This window comes from Canis lupus, chromosome 6 (assembly GCF_011100685.1).
Source record: "Canis lupus familiaris isolate Mischka breed German Shepherd chromosome 6, alternate assembly UU_Cfam_GSD_1.0, whole genome shotgun sequence".
Classification (NCBI taxonomy): domain Eukaryota; kingdom Metazoa; phylum Chordata; class Mammalia; order Carnivora; family Canidae; genus Canis; species Canis lupus.
The window spans coordinates 47,909,549-47,934,495 of NC_049227.1; the positions used below are offsets into that span (position 1 = coordinate 47,909,549).

The window sequence follows — 24,947 nt, forward strand, 5'->3', positions numbered from 1 at the left end:
TCTAAAAGGAGATCTGGGATCCCTGGGTGGCACAGCGGTTTGGTGCCTGCCTTTGGCCCAGGGTGTGATCCTGGAGACCCAGGATCGAATCCCACGTCAGGCTCCTGGTGCATGGAGCCTGCTTCTCCCTCTGCCTATGTCTCTGCCTCTCTCTGCCTCTCTCTCCCTCTCTCTCTGTATGACTATCATAAATACATTTAAAAAAAAATAAAAAAAAATAAAAGGAGATCTTATGGCTCTCATGCAGAAATAGTCCAATAAATTTGCATAACAGTATCTTATACTAGTAACTTTATCAAATACATTTTTGTTACTTGAACAAATTTAGAATTTGTCAGATTTTATTTAGACTTGGTGTTAATAATTATTTACAAAGCTATGATGACAAATAAGATATTCACCTTTTGATTTTTTCTGTTTTTAGAAGATATTTAACTTTAACTACTTACAATATATACCAGTAGATCAAAGTACAACATTGGGTTTATCCTTTTTTTGAGAGTTATCCATAGCCAAGTCTGAAAGGAACATCTGTTTTTGGCTGTTTGATGTGTAATTACATTCTTTTTTGCTTCACTTTGAGTTGGTATGACAAGTGTGGTGAGGGTCAACACACAAAAATGTGCCACATTATTTATGACCAAGTTTCTGTGATGCTGTGGGAAGTCTCTGCAGTTCTCTCTAGATATCACCGTACGTTATTATAAAATAGCCGTGTGGTATGCTGTTGCCATTCAGACTGTGTTGAGATCTGCACTGTTATAGTGTGATATGCAGATAACAGGCTATGTTTGGGGACTTCATTGATAGTTTAGTACAATTTTATATTTAGCAGGATTTATGGTTGAAACTGATTTAAGAAACTCAATGTAGCATTCATTTGAGATGGATTTAGATTTCAGAGTTCTATAGAAGATGCAAAATGCCAGTTATACAGGATATTTCTGGTCCTTTAAAAGGAACATTGCCATTTTGATTCAGTTTTTTACTTTTCGATTAGTGCATCACTGGATTTTCCACTGCCAACAGAGCACAATAAAATGTCACATTTTATTTTGTTCTTTAAAAAACTTTATCTCAAAAAAATAAAATAAAATAAAAAATAAAAACTTTATCTCTGATTACCCTGGTGAAAAGTGTAACCTGTCCTCCTAATTTTTTTTCTTTTAATGTTTATTATTAGTCTGGGCATTTAACTTCTCAGAGAATAAGCCATTTTGAATTGCGTTCTTGTCACTATATCTCTGTTATCATGTTGTTTTATAATTACCTGTTAATATGTAGCTTTCTCATTAGACTATACATTTCTTGAAAGTAGGATTTATAGTCTATTTATTTAGATATTCCAGCAGCACCACCAAGCACAAAGTTTGACATAGTGTTTATAGAAACTGAAGACTAGTAAATTCATAAATGAGTGCTGTACCTGGTGGTGATGAAGACTTTGTTAGAAGTGTCTGGAAGGAAAAAGGGGCAGGGGTAGCTGTAGGCTAGCATATGCCAATTGAAAGTTAGGTGTTTATTAAATAGTTGACTATTCCCTGTTGAAGCAGAATAACCGTTGTGCTTAAATAATTGATATAGAGACATAAATAAATAATTGTAATAAGATATGATTGAGTCTATAATAAAGATAGAGAAATGTTCAAGTGAGGGAATAACAACCATATTCAAAATGTTGAAAAATAAAAAGATATTTCAAGATGAGGGCACATGAGCAAAAGATGAAAGTTTGGAGTGAGCACAGCAGATCTGAGAAATGTAATTTGGTTTGGGGGTATCGGGGATATGACCTGGTTGAATGTGTTAGGGCCTGTTTGTGGAAAGCTTTTTATTTTTTTATTTTGTATTTATTTATTTATTTTTTGGAAAGCTTTTTAAACCGTAGGTCATGAGATATCTCTTTAAGTAGAAAAAGTAAACCGTCAGATTTGTTTTTATTTATTTATTTGTTTATTTATTTATTTATTTATTTATTAGATTTGTTTTTTTTTAAAGTGTGTTTGTGAGTGCATGCGCACATGCGTGACAGTGAAGGAGTTCATCTAGAATCAGGAGAAACTGGTGGAAAAAAAGGAAAAACCAACAAACCCTAATATTTTGAAACATTAGTTCAAATAAAAGGTATTAGAGTAATGACAAAGCCTTGACCGAAGAATGGAGGGAAGGGTCTTGCTTCAGGATGCCATGTAGGCGGAGCTGACAGGACTTGGGGACTGATTGATTATATGGAGTTAAGGGAGAGAGGAACTTAGTACTTTAAGTTTCACATAGATAGTAAATAGTTGCTGTTTCCTTCTCACAAACATGAGCTGTTTGGAATTTTAGCCAAGTTTAAAAACCTTCCATTTTCTTTTTATGATTATGAATTACATAAAGCTTTACATTGGCTAAATGGCCATAGGATTATCCCGGACAAAATAATCTTCTCTCGATATTTCTATACTTTTCAGGCGTTATGGAAAACACACCATAAATGTGAAATGATTACCCACTCAAAGGAATATAAGAATGCGATAGACTATTAAATTATAGTATATCCAGGTGGGATCTAGTCCCACATCAGGCTCCCTGCATGGAGCCTGCTTCTCCCTCTGCCTGTGTCTCTGCCTCTCTCTCTCTCTCTCAGTCTCTCTCTCTCTCTGTCTCTCTTTGTATCTCATGAATAAGTAAATAAAATCTTTAAAAAAAAAAAGAAACTTTGTTAGAATAGTGTAAGATGAATATGCACTTTTTATGCTAGTGTTTCATACAATTTTAGGCATTTTCTGTATTACTAGGTACATCGCTAGTACATTCAAAAAGTACTACATTCAAGTAACATTAAGAACACTACTCATTTTCTTAAAACTGATTTCTTAAGCTGATTTGGGGACACTAAGAAATGTAAAATCTCATGTGGGTGGCAGTTCTGTCTATGATTATGTGGTTTCCCTCATTCTTTCCTTTGAAGTATAGCTCAGATGCAATCTCTGATCCATTTTTCAATTACACTAAAATTCTAAGCATTTTGGGAGCTTTCCTTTTCCACACAGAATAGCTGAGAAAGAATCGTTAACTGTATGGAATGTTTGGAAAAAAACAAAAACAAAACAAAAAAAAACAACTGTGATGAGAGTTAATGCTTTGGCAGATCCAGAAGTTGAAGTAGACAAGAAGCCTAGTTTTTCAATTAATCTTGATAATGGTAGTTACTTCTTGAGAATCCTAAGCTGTATTTAATATTTAATGTCAGTTTTGTTCCTGGATATACAATCAAAAACCTCTACAAAGATAGCTTGTGCTTTATAATAAAGCACAAGGTCTATTATACTACCCAGTATATACTACTGATTATTATTATACTACTCACTGTATACTACTCAGTATGTCTACTCAGGTGACATCATATAATTTTGTTAAGCTATTGCTTTTACAGTGGCACATCCTGGAAACTGCTTAGCAAAATGTATTTTCTTTTTCTTCTATTACTTTTTTTTCCTGATGGGCTTTACTTATAGAATAATGACTTTAAGGCTCCTGAAACTTAACTTCTTTGGACTCTGTTATTGGAACAATTACAAATGAGTTCTCCAGCAGCATTTCTTAGATTTTATGGTGTCCATAGACACGTTGTCTAGAAGTTTGCCATTCAAAGATGTATTTTCCTTTAATTGTCCTCAAACACTATAATAATTATACCTTATATTTGTGAACATGTTACATTCTAAAAACTGTTTAAATGCATATTATTTTTTAGAGAATCTCTAGGAAATACAGGAAAAAATAATAGTATTCTCAATTTACAGGTGTTGAACTCGTCTTGAAATGAACAAATTAATATCCCAGAGATCCATTTATTGAACAAACATTTATCGTGTATCCACAATGTGCAGGTCTATTCCAGGAACTGTGGAAATCTAGGAGAACAAAACAGATGAGTTCTTGCTCTCATTAAGTTTATATTCCAGTGGCTTTAATTGAACAATATAGATTGGCTGATTAAGTGAAGGAGCCTAGACCAGAAACTGTGCCTTTTGTCTTGATTGTTTGAATACTTAAACTTAGTACATATATAAAAGGAAGATGCCAATTAGCATTATAAGGCTTTCAAGTATATGGCTTTTTTTTAACTTTTCACATTCTCTGTGAGTCTACAGTGTGTTCCAGGAAAAAAAAAAAAAAAAATCTCTACTCAGGTGATTACAGAGGTGTGAACAAGGAGGCTGGGGAACCTGGTAATAAGCATTACTTCCCTAGGGCTAAGGAGACAAGGAGCAGAAACAGTGGTACAATTTGCTGAAAGCTGGAGGCATGCAGATGTGTTTTCCAGCAATGGCGGTAATGGTAAGGTGGCCAGACTGCTGGGATAAGCCCATGAAATGTGACAAAAAGGACCTGACTTCCTTCTCTTCCCACCTTTCAAACTCTTGGTAGTAACTTTCATTGTCTGAATTGGAACCTGCAAAATAGTATGATGGCATGAGCTATAAGGTCAGATTTGGAGGGCACAGAGTAAGAGAGAAATACATATAATTAGGATTTGGGAGCCAACAGAGAATAAAGAACACTTATTTATTTATTTATTTATTTATGATTTTTTAATTTTTTATTTATTTTTTTCACTTCTATATTTAAAAGAGAAACTGGGTGCTTTATCATTAATTGTGTCATATATGCCAAGTCTTTCTGGATCATTCCTCTAATTTTCCCCTATGGAACTTGTCCACTCTTTACCCCTTAGCTGCCCAATTCCTTTGTTCCTCATAAGTGCACTATAATAGGTACCAAAGAAATATGTTTCTTTTTTTTTAAATGATTTTATTTATTTAGTCATGATAGACACACAAAGAGAGGCAGAGACCTAGGCAGGGGGAGATGCAGGCTCCCTGCGGGGAGCCTGATGCGGAACTCGATCCCGGGACCCTGGGACCACAACCCGAACTGAAGGCAGATGCTCAACCACTGAGCCACCCAGGGGCCCCAGAAATATGTTTCTTAGATGTTATGTTTTGTGTACTATTAGTCTTTACCAAGCTATAAGCTATCTGAGAATGGGCTGTGAGTCTCTTTTCCCTCTTTCTTCCTCTTCCTTCTTTTCAGACAGCCAGCATGTTACTTGGCCTTCATATTTGTTGACTGAATGCATAGTTGAATGATTGATAAACAGACAAAGAAAAAAAGATTCTCAGAGTTATCTGGCTGTTCAATTCCTGGGTTGGTGACAATTAAAAGTTGTAGGAGAAAAGCAATTATTATCTGGCTGATAAAGTATCTGTGCCTGTTAATACAAATTATCATGTATCCTAGTATATAAAGAAGAAAAATATTTTGTCTTGGGAAAAAAAACGTAACTTGTCCTAAAATTGTGAGGTATACGGTACCTCCTAAAATTAGGAATGTTGAATAGCAGGTTTGCTTTTGCACTCAAGAAAAATACAGTTCTTTCCGAATACTCCCATTTCAATAGGGAATTCTGTGTTTCAACTTTGAGAACGTGCCCCCTATTCACCGTTCAGTAGGCGTACAGACAGATTGGTTATACTCTGTCATGAGTTTTCACACTGACATGGAAAAAAATCTTTTTCTAAAAAATTAAAAGAGTAAAAAGGGGCAGCCCGGGTGGCTCAGTGGTTTAGCACTGCCTTCAGCCTGGGGTGTGATCCTGGAGACCCGGGATTGAGCCCCACGTCGGGCTTCTTGCATGGAGCCTGCTTCTCCCTCTGCCTGTGTCTCTGCCTATTTCTCTACGAATAAGTAAATAAAATATTTTAAAAAAATAAAAGAGTAAAAGGTATATTTATTGTTTTATATATTTATATATGTAATTATAAAATCCTCTTAGGCTTATATATCTTATAAAACAGCCTTTTTTTTTTTTTTTTTTTAATTCCTGAGAGAGAGGGGTGTGGGGTGGGGCAGAGACACAGGCAGAGGGAGAAGCAGGCTCCATGCCGGGAGCCCAAGGCGGGACTCGATCCCGGGACTTCAGGATCACACCCTGGGCCAAAGGCAGGCGCCGAACCGCTGAGCCACCCAGGGATCCCCAAAACAGCCAATTTTGACTTAATAAAACTTTACTTCATTAAAGGAAATATATCATTCATTGTTACAGGTAGAGGAGTAGAACACAGTAAGCCTAAGGAAATATTTTTAAAAGTTCTGTTCTTTCTGGGACAGTATCACGGTATAGAACAAGAATAATGAATGTGTAGAGATGTTACAACCAGTGATTACTTTTCATATACTGAGAAGTATTTTCTGTAGCCTTAAAAATAGGCAGTAAAAAGGGGGATGCTAAATTGATGTGTAAAAACAAATCATTTCCAAGTATCAGGCTTATTTACTTAGAGGAGTAGATGTACCAGCTCAACTGTTAAACTCTTTATGGAATGATGAAAAGAGTCCATCATTTCTTTCATATTCAAAAGATGATAATTACTTTAAAAATAAGTCCAAAGTTTACTGCCAAGTCAAAGGCTCTGAAATACAAAGTAAATGTTAAATTCTGCTCTTAACTTTGTGAGACAGGCAATGAAAATCATACAAAGGCCATATACATGCAAAGGCCATACATGCAAAAGCCATATTTGGCCTTTCTGCTGACATTAGTTACATGAATTTGTCTTTTGAGTCTGTGTTAGAATACAAGTTAAAAATGTTAAGTGATGCTTGCTGTTTTCTTTCATACAGATGATTTTTTTCTTATCTTAAAATAAGTCTCAATATGATTTCCACTTTATTTTAAAGTCCTCTTTTTAGATTTTAAATATTATTTTCAGTTATATTTTTTTAAGAAAATAGATCTTTGTAAAAAATATCAGATACATTTATTGGGTGAGAGGAATTACATTGTAGTGATACACATTTTAAATGCTCATTATTTTACGAAATTTTGAAATGAATCCTTTTGTGATCTGAGAATCATCTCAGTATTTTTACATTTAAATTTATACATTAAAAAAATAAATTTATACATGTGTTTTCTTAAATCAAGAAAGTACTAAGTATGCTATTTTACTCTCCGATTTGCATTAGTTTGACAGGTAAAATAAAATGCAAACTACAAAAGATATACAATTCTGATATTGAATACAGATATATATATATTTGTGTAAATATATATTTTCATTTTCAAAATAGAATTTATTTCTGTAATAAAGAATTAAAATATGGCTGTGAAAGTAGAAAATAATATAGAAAAATATTTAAAATGTGCAATAGTAATTTTAGAGTAAAGGTAGTTAAGCATTAGAGTCCATGCTCAACTTCTACTTGAAAGACCAACCAGTATTTTATATATTAACTACACTGGAAAACACATACTACTTGCAATTTCAATTAACAGTTATAATTCAAAAACAGATTTATATACTTGGTAAGGCCCTTGTGAAAATATAAGTATAAATTTTGAGGATATATATATATATATATATATATAATTCCTATGAGAATGTATTTTTTGGTTGTTTTCCCATTGTTTACATGAAGTTGAACTCGAACATAATTTCATTAATATGGAGTTAGCAATACAACCAGGAATTTTTTTTAAGTATAATTGATATATAATATTAGTTCCAGTATGCAACATACCAACTTGATATACAATAAACTTCCTTTAAAAAAAAAAGATTTTATTTATTTATTCATGAGAGACACACAGAGAGAGGCAGATACATAGGCAGAGGGAGAAGCAGGCTTCTGAGGGGAACCTGATGGGGTCCTGGGATCATGACCTGAGCCGAAGGCAGATGCCCAACTCCTGAGCCACCCAGACACCCTGCAATAAGCCTCCTTACCATCTGTCACCATACATAGGTTTTTACTATATTATTTACTGTATTCTCTGTGCTGTACATTATATTCCCATGCCTATTTATTTTATAACTTGAAGATTGTGCTTTTTTAATCCCCTTTTTCTATTTCATCAATTGCCTTTCACCCTCTATCCCTGGGCAAACATCAGTTTGTTCTCTATATCTGTAAGTCTACTTCTGTTTGGTTGTGTTTGTTCATTTGATTTGCTTTATATATTACATATGCAAATAAATCATAAGGTATTTGTGTATCTCTCCCTGACTTGTTTCACTTAGCCAATGTACTCTAGTTCCATCCATGTTGTTGCAAATGGCAAGATTTCAATTTTTTTGTGGCTGGGTAGTAGTCTATCACACACACTAGTGCACACACACACACACACATCATATATTCTTTATATATATTAGGATTTTTGTTGTCTTTGGATAAGTTCCCACAAGTGATACTGCAAGATCATATGACAGTTCTAGTTAATTTTCTAGGGAACCTCCATGATGATTTCCATAGGGCTATACCCATTTGCATTCACACCAACAGTGCATGAGGGTTCTCTTTTCTCCACACTTTCACTAACACTTATTATTTCTCGGGGATTTCTTTTGTTGTTTTTGATACTTTTTTTTTAGAACCTTTTTTTTTTTTTAAGATTTATTTATTCATGAGAGACAGAGAGGCAGAGACACAGGCAGAGGGAGAAGCAGGCTCCATGCAAGAGCCTGATGTGGGACTCGATCCAGGGGCTCCAGGATCACACCCCGGACTGAAGGTGGCGCCAAACCGCTGAGCCATCCAGGCTGCCCTGTTTTTGATACTTTTTAAGACATTAAGACTGGTATGAGGTAACATCTCACTGTGGTTTTGATTTGCCTTTCCCTGATAATTAGTGATGATGAGCATCTTTTCGTGTATCTGTTGATCATCTATACATCTTCTTTAGATAAATGTCTATTCCTCTGCTCCTTTTTAGCCAGAATGTTTGCTGATATTGAATTGTATGAGTTCTTTATATATTTTGGATGTTAATCTATCAGATACATCGTTTGCAAATACCTGCTTCTATTCAGTAGATTGCCTTTTCATTTTGTTGTTTTCCTTCACTGTCCAAAAGTTTTTTACAGTTTTGATGTACTCCCATTTGTTTTTACCTTTTGTTTTCCTTGCCTGAGGAGACAGATCCCACAAAATATTGCCAAGACCAGTGTGAGAGAGTTTACTGCGTATGATTTCTTCTAGTTTTGTGATTTTAGGTCTTAACATTTAAGTCTTTAATTCATTTTGATTTTACTTTTGTATATAGAGTAAGAAAGTGGCTCAGTTTCATTCTTCTATAAGTAGCTGTGAAGTTTTCCCAACACCATTTACTGAAGAGACTGTATTTCCCCCATTGTATATTCTTACTTTCTCTGTTGTAGATTAATTAACCATCTAAGCATGGGTTTATCTTAGGGCTCTTTATTCTGTTCCATTGATCTGTTCCATTTGGGTTCTTTTGTGTTCCATAATGTCATTGATATTTTGATAGTAATTGCATTATATCTAGATTACTTTTTTGCCTTTTTACTTAATAATTGAAATGCATTTTGACATAGTCTTATAAATGGACATTTAAACTCAGTATGAACTCTAGCATAATTTAATTTGATGAATTTTTTTAAACCTCTTGTAAGTTTACTTAAAAACTTGCTCAAAAAAAAAAAAAAAAAACAACCTTGCTCCCTTCAATTCTTTATTTATACTTGGAATGTACTTTTTAAAAATCTTTTTCACTTTATATTATCTCCAATGGACTAAGGGATATTTACACAGAGTAATATTGATAGATATATGATAATCTACGATTACCCTGAATTCTAGCTCTTTGCCAAATTAAATCAGCCAATATTTCTATGGCACCTACTTAATACCAGTTCCTGGTCATAGTCAGATATTACCCTAGTTATAAATAAACAAAACTACTTTTTAAAAAGTGTTCTTTATTCTGTTATAAAGACAACATTTACAGGGTATACATAAAAACAAACTAGTAGTAACTCAGTCTGTATTAGTATTCTAGGGCTGCCATAATAAAATATCACAGATTGACTATTAAACAATAGAACTTTATTTTTTTTAACAGTTCTGGAGGCTAAAAGTCTGAGATAAAATTGTTAACAGGACTGATTTCTTCTGAGGCCTTACTCATTAGCTTATAGATGACCCTTTTCTCCTTATGTCTTCTTGTAGTCTTTTTTTAGGTTGTGTCTGTGTCCTAATCTTATAAAGAGACCAGTTGTATTGAATTAGGACCTGCCATAATGACTTCATTTTACCTTAATTATTTCTTTATAGGTTTTATCTCCCAATAAGGTTACATTACAAGGTTAAGAGTTTGTATACACACACACACACACATATAACTCTCTCTCTCTCTCTCTCTCTCTCTGGTTGCTTGGGGAACACTGTTGAGCCCATTAATACTAAGTCTAGGCAAGTTCATTTTATCCTTGATTAGCAATGAGAAAATGGGCATAAATTGCTATAGAAAAAAGAAGTATGGACTGTCAGATGAAGGGGAATTTCCCCTGATTCTTACTGATTCCTATAGCTTGGTTTGGCTTTAGTAATACAATTTTACAATCTGTAAGTAGAACACAATTCAAAAGTAAATGAAGGCAGCTTTCTTAGAAGAAAAACAACTCATTCTGGAAACAATGATTAATTATTCCATTTTGTAGACTTAAGAGGATCATCCCCAAATATTTCCTTTTATTATGTTTCTTAACTGAGTAAATGATTTTGCCATCCTGCTATTGCTCAATCCAGAAAGTAAAGAATTGTTTTCCATTCCTCTCTAACACACTTTTCTCCATCTTTCCTGCCACTCCCAATTCACCTCATCATCAGCACCCAGTCTCTGAACCTTGCAGATATTTTTCCCTAATATGTCAACTCTATGTCCCCTTTTTCCATTCCTGCTTCTGCTTGGTTTAATTTTTGAGTACTTAACTATATGGATCCCTAACAGTTTCCCATGCTTCCAAACTGGTGGCTTCCAAATCATTCTTCCCCATGTTGTCAATGATTTCATTAAATACAGCATTGGTCCATTTGCTCTATTGTTCAAAATCCTTGAATGACACTCCATAACTTCTAGAATTCAGTTCACATGCAAAGTTTTCCTTAAATTGTTCCTTCTCTTTACCTCTTTCTAATCTCAACCCTCTCTACTCATTATCATCAGATAGGGCCTTCCCTCAAACTGTGGAGCACTATGGCTTAATTCTCTGACTTTGTCATGTGGTTTCATACCTCTAAAGTTTTAATTAAGATCTTTTTTTCTATTTAGTGCTTTTTTTCTTTGCATCTTCTTCGTCAAGATAACTCATATTTGCTTATATCATTAAGATTTTTCCAAGAAGCGTTTCATAAAAACATTCATTCCCATTGAAATACCTGCATGTTTCAAGTTAATGGAGACAAGAATGTGCTATGGGAAATATGGAGTCTAGATGATTTTATAGAACACAATTCCAGGGCAGCCCCGGTGGCTCAGCGGTTTAGCGCCGCCTTCAGCCCAGGGCGTGATCCTGGAGACCTGGGATGGAGTGCCATGTCGGGCTCCCTGCATGGAGCCTGCTTCTCCCTCTGCCTGTGTCTCTGCCCCCTCCCGGCCGTGTCTCTCATGAATAAATAAATAAAATCTTAAAAAAAAGAAGACACGATTCCAGTTGTGCGATTTACTTCAGCACTAGGGGAGGTGAAGTTTTTAATTATAGAAACTTATGAAATTTTCTGAGGTACATGGTTAATAGGTGCTTGGAGTCTATTTTTCCTGATAATATCATTCTCTTAGAATATAAAGAACACCCACATTTTAATACTAAGAGTTTAAGTCTTCTGAGATTATGAGTGGAATTAAAAACTTCATGGTATTGTATAGATACTAGTTGCTAGACTGACATTAAAAAGAGACTATTTATAGATATACTGCTTAAAAATGATCTCTTTATTTGACCAATTATAGTTGAGCATTGATCCAGCCTCTCCTTCACTATTTTGGTTATATCTGAATTTCCTCAACCATTCATGTAATTCTATTATGTTCCAAGCACAAAATCCATTCATAGGTCACAGCGAATTGAATCTGATGACAGCTTAATTTTCCACTGCTCATTCTTAGGAATCGGTTCCTATGCTGTTCAATTCAGTGAATATTTAGGTCAGGAACTGACTTAAACCAAGCACTGATTGGCTTTACATTGGATGAGGAGTTGATTTTGAAAAATCAGACACTTAACATCGACACATTGACATTTGATTTTAAGACATTAAACAAATTTCTTACACCAGATTTTTTTCAATAAATCTGATTGCTTATACCTGGAGGAAAAAGCTAAATGTGTATTAACCTATGTATTTCATAGAGCACATTGTAATTTTTTCATTACACTGAAATAGACATAGGTAGGCTGTATAGAGAGACACACACACATATATACAAAAATAGGGAACAAACCAAACAAAAATTATTATAATATGTGCATTGTATTTTATTTTTAAAGATTTTATTTATTTATTCATGATAGATATATACATATATAGAGAGAGGCAGAGACACAGGCAGAGGGAGAAACAGGCTCCACACAGGGAGCCCGATGTGGGACTCGATCCTGGGACTCCAGGATCATTCCCTGGGCCAAAGGCAGGCGCCAAACCGCTGAGCCACCCAGGGATCCCCTGTATTTTAGTTTTAAAAGGAAGATATACTATTACTTATTAAATTGGTCCTGATAAAAATGTAGCAGGATTTTTTTGCAATGCATATGATTTTTAAAAGAACCTCATCTTTATAGACAGGTGCCATTTGACTTTCTTACATTTGCTTACATTTGCTTTGCTTTCCACCTTAGTCTCATCCTGTCTATACACAAATACTACTGTTGAGACCTAGTTGACACAGCTGTAGATAGCAAGGTAATTGCATCAACTCTAATTTTGGCTTCGTAGATCATTAGGGGATCTTATTCATGGTTTGTATGCTGCAGATGCCAATATTACTTGGTAACTTCACTTTTTTCCACCTGTGGAAATTTTTATGACTATTGAATCTAAATATTTACAGTTTATTCAACCTGTCAGGGTGTTTTTGTTTATCTACAGACTGTCTCACAACATGTCCTATGATTAACATAAAACATCATAAAATGTATTCTGGGGAAAATTATATAATAGCTTTTTAACTGAATTTTTCAATTTATTTCCAGTAGTATATTTTATGGCTAAATATTAAACACCTGAAATAAGAATGTATAGTGGAAAGATTGGCAGGATTCCATTTAATGAAGTCAAGTAAGAACTTAGAAAACCATCATTCTTCTAAAAAATATACTATTTTAAAAATACCATATGCTTATAAGATAGGCAGCTTTTTTTTCTGTTTCAGCAACTGCTTCACTTGGTTTATTATATTTCTTATACCTAAGTATGGAATTCTGGAGTTCTGGGGAGGACATTAGATACCATCTACACATATTCACTTTACAAATTAGGAATGAGGTTAAGTGACTTTCATAATTCCACATAGTTAATGACATTGGGAGAAAAATCAAGAGTCAGGACTTTTAACTGAAACCCTCAATGATGTCAGCACTCAAGATGTACAATGATTCCTCATTATTATTATTTTTTAACAGCAGGATGAAAAATTGTGCATTCAAAATTATCTTTGTTACTTATTATTATCCATTTACTTATCTATGTAATTATTTATATATTCAGTTGTGGCTACTCAGTGTTCTAAACTGATCAATTAATGTTTGAGAAGTTCTATCAAAAATTTTTAAGAAATTACATTAATTCACTGTGAGCATGTTTAAAATCAGTGGACATAAAAGAAATATGAGAGACATTCCTATCTATTTACAGAAAAGAATCTTGAAAAAAAATCTCAAAAGCAATCTAATTTTATTGGTTAATTATATTACCTCATGGCATGTAGAAATAAACAATTTTGAGGTTGGAATACTAATAATAGTATGACTATTATAAACCTTATAGTTTTCAGATGGATATTTGTTGATTCTGTCTTATTTTATTAGGTTTTACTGGGCAATAATGTATTTTCTTATTTGGGTGTTACCTGGCCACACTAACATGCTAATGCACTTTTTTAAAGCACTTGTGTTTTTTGGAGTTTTTATGAGCTTTTCTCAAATATTTATTTAAATTCTAGTTAGTTAACATAGAGTATAATATTGGTTTCAGGAGTAGAATTTAGTGATTCATCACTTACATATAACACGCAGTACTCATCAGAGGGTCCTCTGATTAAACCTATCACCCATTTAGCCCATCCCCCTTCTACCTCCCTCCACCAACCCTCAGTTTGTTCTGTATAGTTAAGAATCTCTTATGGTTTGTGAAAGCACTGTTTGAATGAGTGTCCGAATGAAAGGACTAAACAACTGTTGTACAGAAGTGCTAGGAATTATTTCCTAGTGTTCATGGTTAGAGACTTTTTAAAATTTAATGTCTATATTTTCATTAGACTATATAGGCTATATAGACTATAGACTATATAGGCTATATAACTTCTGTTAACGACATGCAGAAAAACTGGAATAACTTTGAAATTATTCAAAATGCCAGCAGAAGTTCTGTGAATCAGACTTATGTGCTCAAACTTACAAGGACTCGAATCATTATGTCAATTGGATATTAACTCAGACATACTTTTGGGCCTGAGTATAATTCTGAATTAAAATGGACATGACCCATGAATTTCTATGAAACTAGTTTCATGTTAAATTAGATTCTGTAGAAATATTCAGAAATATTCAAATGTTATAATTTTTCTCTTGTTTATACATTTTCCAGAACCAGTTTCCAGAATCTCCTGAAATTAAACTCTTTAGATAACCCTATTACTAATTATTTGTAATGTTTTTTATTAAGATTATGCAGAAATCAAATAAGTAAGTTTTAATGTATGCTTAGATGCTCCATTTTTTCTTAATCAAAGTATAGCAAATTTATGCTTTTTATTCATAATTTGAATTTCTCTGACCTCTGCATTTCTTTATAAGTAGGAATTCCTTTTGATACTGACTCCTTTACCAGAACACAATAGTAGGATCTATATTTTCATTTAAAAATTCTCATATAAATTTACCTAATAATAATAATTCCATTTAATTTGATTGAACAACGTCAGTTAACATTGAAAATATATTACTATCTTTAGGTATCTACAGGTTTTAAATTTTGTTTACCTTTTATATCAGTTTTTTATTTACCTTTCACTTGTCTTATTTTATGCAATATAAAATTGTAAATTTTACTTGAGTAAAATCAAGTTCTAACAAATGGATGCATATAGTAAAGATTGAACCACAGAAAAATAGAATAACTGCTTAATGTTAACAGCTGATTTGTAAAACATCTATGAGTTTTCTTCAATCCTATAAGACTATTGTTTATTTATTAATTTTTTAATTTTAATTCCAGTATAGTTAACATACAGTGTTATATTAGTTTCAAGTGTACAATATAGTGTGTCAACAATTCTGTGCGTGACTCAGTGCCCATTGAGACAAGTGCACTCTAGAATCACCTATTTCATCCATCCCCCTACTCCCTCCCCTCTGGTAACCATCAGTTTGTTCTCTATGTTAAGACTCTGTTTCTTGGTTTTTCTGACTCTTTGTCTTTTCCCTTTGCTTGTTTGTTTTGTTCTATAAGACTATTTTTAACATTGAAATATAAGTGATAGTTCTTCAGGTATTTAAAAATAAATTACTCATGGTCTTGGGTAACTCTTGCTCTAAATATATGTATATCCAAATACGCTGACTATACCTATGTTTATATTTTGTCAGGGTGACATCCAGCAGCTGCTGATCATAGGTGACCCCAAAGCAGCATATGACTACTGTGAGCATTATAGTCCAGACTGTGACTCTTCAGTGCCCAAGGCCGCTCAGGCTCAGGAACCGCAGATTGATGAGGTGAGGACCATAAGATCAGGGCATGTTTTCTCATTTCGAGGGTATGGACCTAGTCCTGCAGTTTTGAGACTGTTTTTGTTATTCAATTTTAATTACACTATACTTTGTATTTAATAGTGTTTTACTATTTAATAATAGGAAGAAGTGATTAAGATTTTTGGTGTTTTTTCCTCTTCAGTGCTCTGTTACTTAAACTTCTTAAAAATAGAGATACCTCACTTGTATACTGTGTATATAAGCATATTTCATTTTTTGGGGGGGTGAGAAAAAGATATTTATCTAAAAGCTATATTTCTGCAACATAAATATCTAAAAGCTGTATTTCTGCCTTTGGCAGTAAAATAATTAACAGACTCAAGATAAGGTGACATATCCTCTGGTGTACTTGCCTTTGGCAATTCAGGCATGTGAGAAAGTGACATTAGAGCTATCTTAGTGTTTCAGGCTGTGATGAGTATTTATTTATTTATTTATTTATTTATTTATTTATTTTTATTTATTTTTTAAAATTTTTAAATTGTTTTCTTTTTTTTTTCTGTGATGAGTATTTAGAGAGATTTTTTTTTCTGTTTCTTACAGGACTATGCTACATTTATATGTATGTTTTCTTTTTCTCCCACAAAATTTCATATAAAGAGCAATGAAATGAAAAGCAGTTTGATCTAAATACAATAATTAAAACTATCCATGTCCTTTGATTCATATTATATCACTTTATTTGAAATCCAGGTGTGAAGCCATTCTTCCCGGCTATTTTTGCAAGAAAATTTATCATAATAAAATTTGACCCTATTCTCTTTCAGACCAAAAAATAAGTTCGCATAACCATGGCAATTTTTTCATAATTGAATATCCAAAAAAAATAATACAGCATAGTATACTCTGATCCAGATTTTTTAGTAGAATTCTTTGATGTGGACCTTCTGGAAATTAAAAAACAAGCAAACTGGAAGGAATTTAGTCTTTAGTTGGCAGCAAAACAATTTTTTTTAGGTTCTTTTTTCCTCAAGGTGAAGAGTGTTAAGTTTTAGAAGAGGGGTTTCGAAGTTTGAAAACATCAAGGTTGCCTTTATGTTTGAAAAAAGCTCAAATAACATTCTTCTTACTTTCTAAATGTACTATTTGGTGCCATCTTTTGAGCTTGACTATTTACAAGAAGTTAGGATCTTATCTTTTATTTTAATTTATTGTTATTTTTGCATGTGAGTTCGGTTAGGATTCTACTAAGCACTATCTAAACACTTGAGATCTATTTGTTGACATCACTTTTTAAAGTATGATCTTGAATTCTATTGCACTGATATTTTCCATGACTTATTATTAATGTTTGTTTTAAAACAGGATAAAGTCTTAAGAAGCTGACAGAAAAGCAAATATGAGAGAGAAAAGAGAAATTGATTGGGTAGTTGTGTTTCTTTTTTCCACAGTTTTCCAGTGCCTCTTTTTTTTTCCCTCCCCCTCAGGATTTATTTAAACAGTTTGTGTGTGTGTGTGTGTGTGTGTGTGTGTGTGTGTGTGTGTGTGAATTCCAAGAGGATAGGTAAAATACCATTAGGTTTAGTGCTTTAACGCCTTAGAGATTGTGATGATTCAGTATTAAAATTTGTAACATTTATACATGTTATACATGTTTGAGATTGCTGAGATTTATTTCGCTCCTATTTTAAGAAAGATAAGTTTTGTTCTTTTTAGCAACAGATATGGCTCTGATTTTTGGAAGAATGAAGGTATGCTTTCTTAATATATCGCCTTGAGGTGTTTTATTACAATACGTTAATGCTATCATGTCAGTTAAACTGAGTTTTTTTAAAGCAAAATAGTTTAATTTGGATAAAAACGTAAATTTTAAAAGCAAATTTGCCCCTTTCTACGTTAGCTGTTGATAATGTATATTTAACATTCTGTTAAGTCAAACTTGTTTTTAGTAGGAATTTGAAGAGAAAAACAATGTATTGCTTTAATAAAAACTGCATGGAAATCTTGTTGGATGATGGTATAATGGATATAGCATTTCTTACCAGTTTCTATTATTGACTGTGTTGCAATGAAGTTCTTTTCCCTATCATAAATTACATTGATACTTCAATATTAAAACCATTCTGTACACTTATGAAATAAACTGGTTAACCAAATTAGTAAACAGTCCTTATATTAGTATTAGTCCTTGTATTAGCCATTAACATGTCATTATATTTCAAATATGCATTTTACTAATTGATCTGCAGATATTCTTCTTGTATGACATAGGGAGTGATGTTATTTCCAGTGAATAAAGAATGTAAAATACAGTATAGAGGATTGACCATACATGTCACACTTTATAGCACTTACTTTTCCATTAATAAATTCATGACATTGCATACTCATTATTCTAATTTGAATTAATAGATGTGTCAATTTCTTTTACAAATTAACTCAACTATGCTTTTTCCAACTTAAATTTTGTCTAGCTCATACCCTCTAAATAACATCTTCTAAGTCATTCTTAAGATTCTATTGTTACACAACATCACATCCTCATTATACAGTGAAATGCATAATGTAGCTAGATTTGAATATAGTCATTATATCATCAAATTTTAATTCTATTTGAACCTATATAACACCATTTATATAGAAGAGTAACTAATATCAAACTTTAATTCTATTTGAACCTATACAACACCATTTATATAGAAGAGTAACTAATATTAAAATTATGATGTTTGGGGATTTTCTCAAGTTATATTATTCTATTACAAGAAATTAAATGTGAAATCTATATATGGTTATTTATTAATATATTATGCAAACTATAGTATCTTATACATAGTAGCAAATGACATTCTTTTTTTATAAAAAGTGAACAAGGAAGGTGAAGCAAAGGTAAGGTAATATTTTATAGAGAAATTTAAAAAACAACTGACTTCCACATATGTATTACCTTAATCTTTTTTGTACTTAATATTTATCATATATTCTGGTTCTCAAAGATTTTTCTAACAAATTAAACAAGAAGAGATTATGACATTGCTAGAAGACCCAATCTCCTCACACACTATAATTAATGCTAGGATACTCACATACTAAAACTAAAATCATTCCATCGCTGCGTGTCTTTTTGCATGTATTCATCTCATTTATTACAACTAGTTCTCTCTCTTTTAAGGCACCCCAAAATTCCATAGTAAGAATAGAGAATCATCTTCAAAAATAGATTATAAAGCTTCATGTATACTAGTGCTACATCAACTCAATACCATCACCAAGGGGATATTGTTTACATAAAGAAATAAGAGCAGGGGTGCCTGGGTGGCTCAGTTGTTGAGTGTCTGACTCTTGATTTTTGGCTCAGGTCATGATCTCACTGTTATGAAATCAAGCCCTACTTTAGGTTCCGTGTTCACTGGGGAATCTGCTTGAGATTCTTTCTCTGTCCCTCCACCCTTACCCTCTCTCTAAAATAAATAAATGAATCTTTAAGAAAAATGAAAGATAAGACCAGTCTGGTTGGTCTTCATTTGGAAAGAGTTTAAAAAGAGGAGAAACTTATGGAGGTTAGATTTTTCCACCTACAAGAAAAAACAAAAACAAAAACATGACATGAAGTTGGCGTATATTGATACATTTCTGAATACCATTCTCCACTTAAGATGCATTAAACTGTGCATTTGAAAAATCTGCCCTTTGTGTGTTTGCTTATTGTCTTTTGTTTTTAAAACTCATTATAAATGCACTTGGTTTTGAAAAGTCTGCTTAATTTTAAAAATCTACAGCATAAAATAAACTGTCAAATCTTTTTTATGATTTACTTCTTTCTGTCAGCTAATAGCTATATAAATTTAATATTTCTTATTCCATCATGATTGACCATAACTATAGAAAAAATATTCATTATACAATATTCAATCTCCATTAATGTCTTTTTGATATGTATCTAAATTAAATATGTAATCATTTTATTTATTTAATGATGTTATTAATAATGTCTACATTAACTTTCCTAGAAGTAGTTGGCATTATATCTTGATTGCAGAGGCATGAAGAAACAAATATTCAGTGTTCTATATGTGCATTTTTCTATTTTACCAAATTCTGTACAAATTCAATTAGGATAAAGCTCTGTTGAAGTTCTTTGTATGTATATTCATTGATAATGAAGTTATTAATGAGTAGAAAACATTATGAATCCATTTGAATTAATTTAATCAAATCAGAGTTTTGACAATAGTAAAGAAAACTAAAGACGTGTCTATGTTTATATTTCAATATGACCTTTGGCAGAACCATCCAGAAAGTTCACTTTAGTGAGAATATTTCATCAAAGGCTAGATGTATAATGTTGCCAAGGGATCAGTTTTGGACATGTCTCATTATAGATCTGTGAAATTTGTACTCATTTGCATTGCTATAGTTAATAGAGCTTATTAGAAGGCACAGTGATCACAATTTTTAAAAGACATATGGTCAACAGTTATTTTTTTGGCAGATCAAAAGGCTTTTCTGGCATTTTTGAAATGCCAAGAAATCCAGTTGGGGTATAATTGGAATTTCACCAGATATAATACTGAGGGAATTCCAAATAGGTTGCCTTTAGCATATAAATACTAAAGATTCAGCTTATTGAGTTTGCTGCTTAATATTTTATGTATACATGACCTGGGTTTATTTATAGTTATTTTTGTGAAAATGATGATTTATATATTTTTCACAATAGCTATATTCTTATTTACAAATTAAAGTTCTGATAGAGATAGTTAACTTTGAAGTATTACATTATTTTCCATGTCATTCAATATGTATGACGGTCTTGTACATCCCTCTATTAAGAAACATAACTCTTTCCAACTCAATTATTTTAATACAGAAGGATCTAGTATAAAATACTATTTTCCAGTGTGAGTTCAGTTTCATTAGTTTACGAGGTCTAAGTGCTATGCTTTTTTGATAGAGAAAACAATATTTTTGAAAGCAAAAATAATGTATTAACCAGAGACAGATCTAATTTTGAATCTTTTAATGTTTCACAAGTATTCTGTGCTCGTTTTGATCTGAAATCTCTAGCAATGAAAAAATAAAATCTAAAATTTATTTAGAATTTATTTAGATTTATTTAGAGATTCTAAATAAATTTTAGATTTTAGTCTTTCATTAGTTTCAGTATTCTGTATAGGCTCCTCTTCCTTGCATTTCCTTTCCTCTCCCCTTTCGACTCACAGCATACACATTCTTTCATACGTGGAAAGACTACTCTCCATATTTTAAATTTTAAGCATGTAGTTTAATGGGGGAGGGGAAGTACCCATTGAAATTACAGTAAAATTCTTAAAGAGGGGCCTTGTGCAACAATTTTTACAAATAAAAATTAACATGAATATTTAACCACTGCGACCATGTACATAACTGCTGTGTTCAAAATAAGTCATTAGCTATAGGTTTTGAATATTAATTAATTTTGAATTAATATTCAAAATTTTTAGTTTCATCACAATCCTAATCACAGTTCTGCTCTTAAAAAACCTGCTTTGTCACTCCTATGTTATTATACTCTGTATAGGAAAGTATAATACTTCTTGTAATACAAAATAACATTTAAATAACAGCATTTCCTTGCCTCTTAACCTTTACCACAAGTAAAAGTTAAGACAGTTACCACTTTGTTGTTAGTATTACTTGCAACTAACAAAGTCGCCTGATATTTTTTCCTTTGCAATGTAGTATGCACCTGAGGATATAATGGAATATGACTATGAGTATGGGGAAGCAGAGTATAAGGAGGCTGAATTTGTAACAGAGACACCCACTGTAACTGAGGAGACAATAGCACAAACCGAGGTAAAAACAAAGTAGCACCTCTGTGTATGGTGTCCTGTTTGTTATTCTGTGGTTTCCTATGTCCGCTGTTCTTCAAACTCGTCATGAGCCTTTCATTCACCTGATTTCTATGAACCAATAACTGTGATTTTTATTTGACAGTAGCCGTCCTGAAGGAATGTTGCTCATTTTGCTTTGCTTGTTCTTCCTTTCATCCATGCTCTTCATTTCCCTTTCCACTTTATTTATGTTTCCCATTCCATCTTTCACCACGTTTTACAGAAAAAGAAATCCAATTTCAAAAAGAAGACGAGGACAGTGGCCACTAACTCAAAGGAAAAATCCAAAAAGTTTACACCCCCTAAATCTGAAAAATTTGCGTCCAAGAAGAAGAAAAGTTATCAAGCAGCAGCAAAAGCCAAACTAGGGGTAAAGGTAGCAAAGAAAAAGCAATCAAGATCTGTCCTAGATAAGCTGGAAGATCTCTGATGATGAGTCATTGTCCTAACCCAACTAGATAAATGCTCATTTGGCTAATCTGATAACCCAATTAAATCATGATTTCCCTCAGTTTGGGATTACTTTACATTTTTATAATTGCTTTTCTTTTGAATTTATCACTAGGCAAATATCGTTGATGATTTTCAAGAGTACAACTATGGAACAGAGGAAAGTTATCAGACAGTAGCTCCTAGGCATGTATCTGGGCCAAATGAGGTAAGGTCATTGACACTATTAAGTCCCTGTTCAAATTTTTTACATATGTAATATTTCTTAATACACTTCCCTCTGAGAGAATCTATAACCTGTGAGAAGTTCCTTCTTTTTATCCCCTTACTGAGGTAAGAGGAACAATAGCATTGGTTCACTGTTACTGGAAACAGGTCTTTGACAGTCAATTCAGATTTTGCATGACTCTTTGCTTCATGCAAATGCAAATTGATTAAACTGAATTGGCTGCTATCACTTTCTTGATTGCTCCTGGGATTGAGCAAGCTTCTCAACATGTTGTGATGAAAGGTATTCACAGCATGATTTTTCTGTGAGGAGATTCCTCTAAAGTGAAAATTGTATCACAAAATGATACAATTAGAATTTATTTCATCTGACCAATAAACATGCATTATTATGACAACAGACTTCTTGAGAAAATGTAATCTTAGTGGATTTTAATAACTATTTACATTTTCAAACTTGTTAGGAGTATATGTTTATGATTAAATTAATATATCTTACCCTTTTTCATTCTTTTCTAAAAATATCATGAAAAACTAAGTGTATAATTCAGTTTACTTTTGTGAAATACTTGTCATGCTGGGTATGAAGAATACCTGAGTAATTTACCTGTAAGAACATTTATAACATGTGTCCCAGTGAGACAAATGAACCCAGTGGTGCATTAAATGCAAACACATACTTTAGAATAATATTTAGGATAAGAACAGATTTTATGTTTCATGTAGTCCAAATTAATCATTTTCCAGAAATGGTTATCTTTAGTCAAGATGTCTATTTGTCTAACTAAATCACCTAGTATTTTTAGTTCAGAGCTGTGAACATAGTAATATTTGGATTTTGGATAATATGCACCCCTTGTAAATAATATGTCCTCCTTGTCTAAGAACACAAAAATATTATGGTTATTGGAAATTTTATTTTGGTTTCCAATTGCTAATTTAATCATTTAGCCACTTTTTTACTTACATGATTCTGTGTACTACTATTCAATACTGTTCTGTTATCTAGATTCACTATTTTGTAGAAATTAAGTTACTTAAAATGAAATTCGAAGAGTAGAAAGATAAATTATTTAGTTTAAACCTCATCAAAATCATAATATGGATAAAAATTGCATAATAAATATGGTTTAAACTTATGCTATAAATAAAGAATTACTTATGTGAAAAAGAAAGTACACTAGGTTTTTTTTTAGGTTTATTTTTTAATCTCGGAATATTGATATATTACTTGAAAGTGTACATTTATTCTCTACTCTTTATGAGATTGCACAGTGATATATTTTATTTCATTGTCTTGAATTTTGAGGAATATAATTTATACTGTATTTGCTTTATAGAAATCTTTCCTTATATACTTGATATTCTATAAAAATTGCAATGATAAGTCTCAACATTGGCATGAATATTTTATTTTTGTGATTGAAAATCAAATTTACATGGTAAATTAACCAATCTATTAGGCTAGTCAATTTTTCTGGTAGCAGTTGTATTTCATAATGATCTGTGACTTTAAAAATTAAGCAAAGTTTTAATAATCATGCATATTTCATTTCATTATTCAAGTCTTAAACTATAAAGTAAATATAAAATTGACTAACACGTTTTTATTTTTTCAATGGAACAAGCAAATACACATGCTGAACCATGTGAATATTTGCAGTTTATTGGGAAAAGTACTTTGAAAGCAATATTTCCTTGTACATACCAATGTACAAAAATATTTCTTTCGATGATACTGAAAGGCTATCTTTTTCGGCCTTCAGGCTTGCTTGAGTAGCATTTAAATTGCTTCCCGTCACATTCCATCAAACTGTAATTGCAAATGCTTACCTTGCTTTACTAACAGTAAACTTCATGTTCTTCAACTCCTTGCAACTTAAATTAATAGCCAAATCCAGTTGAAGAAGTATTTACTGAAGAATATCTAACTGGAGAGGATTATGATTCCCAGAGGAAAAATTCTGAGGATACACTATATGAAAACAAAGGAATAGACGGCAGGGACTCTGACCTTCTGGTAGATGGAGATTTAGGCGAATATGATTTTTACGAATATAAAGAATATGAAGATAAACCAACAAGCCCCACTAATGAAGAATTTGGTCCAGGTGTTCCAGCAGAAACAGATATCACAGAAACAAGCGTAAGTCAGTATTACGCTCTGTGTCATTGTATGTCTTATTTTTGGAGTATTTTCACATTTATCCTGATGTCTTCTCAGGTGTAAAATACAAGTTGTGTTCATATGTAAATTGTGAATATTTTTCACTGTTAGGATGTCTTGATAGATTCTTCCTCTTGGGAATCTTCAGCAGTATAGCTTGGCCTACACTACCTGGGTCTTCATTTGAAAGGATAGTCTTGAATAGAATTGTATTCAAATTATCTTGTTATTGATAAGATTAAAAATAGTTCTCATTTTGGATAGTAAGTCTAATTTCTGATTTTTAGATTTATTTGATTTTTTTAATTGTGAAAATTTTTTTGGTGATGCTCAGTATGGTACCATATTTGTTATTTTTTTTTACCTTTTGACCTCCTTCACCCATTTCTCCCACCCCTCACCCCCACCTTTATTTTGTTAAATTTAATTTGATGACACTTTTTTCTTTATGCCTTGGAATAATAATTG

General features: G+C 32.4%; 1 protein-coding gene across 3 annotated transcripts in view; it reads left to right on the plus strand.

Moving 5' to 3' along the window:
- Positions 1 to 24,947, plus strand: part of COL11A1 (collagen type XI alpha 1 chain) — a 197,026-nt gene that overhangs the window by 45,951 nt on the left and 126,128 nt on the right. Inside the window, exons 5-8 of one of the 3 annotated variants that reach the window (XM_038541182.1) lie at positions 15,654 to 15,782; positions 21,480 to 21,596; positions 22,200 to 22,292; positions 24,204 to 24,458. In XM_038541182.1, the coding sequence (XP_038397110.1) occupies positions 15,654 to 15,782; positions 21,480 to 21,596; positions 22,200 to 22,292; positions 24,204 to 24,458 (594 nt within the window). Of the gene's footprint in view, positions 1 to 15,653; positions 15,783 to 21,479; positions 21,597 to 21,857; positions 22,011 to 22,199; positions 22,293 to 24,203; positions 24,459 to 24,947 lie in introns of all 3 variants that reach the window. The other 2 variants (XM_038541181.1, XM_038541183.1) reach the window with 2 other exon arrangements.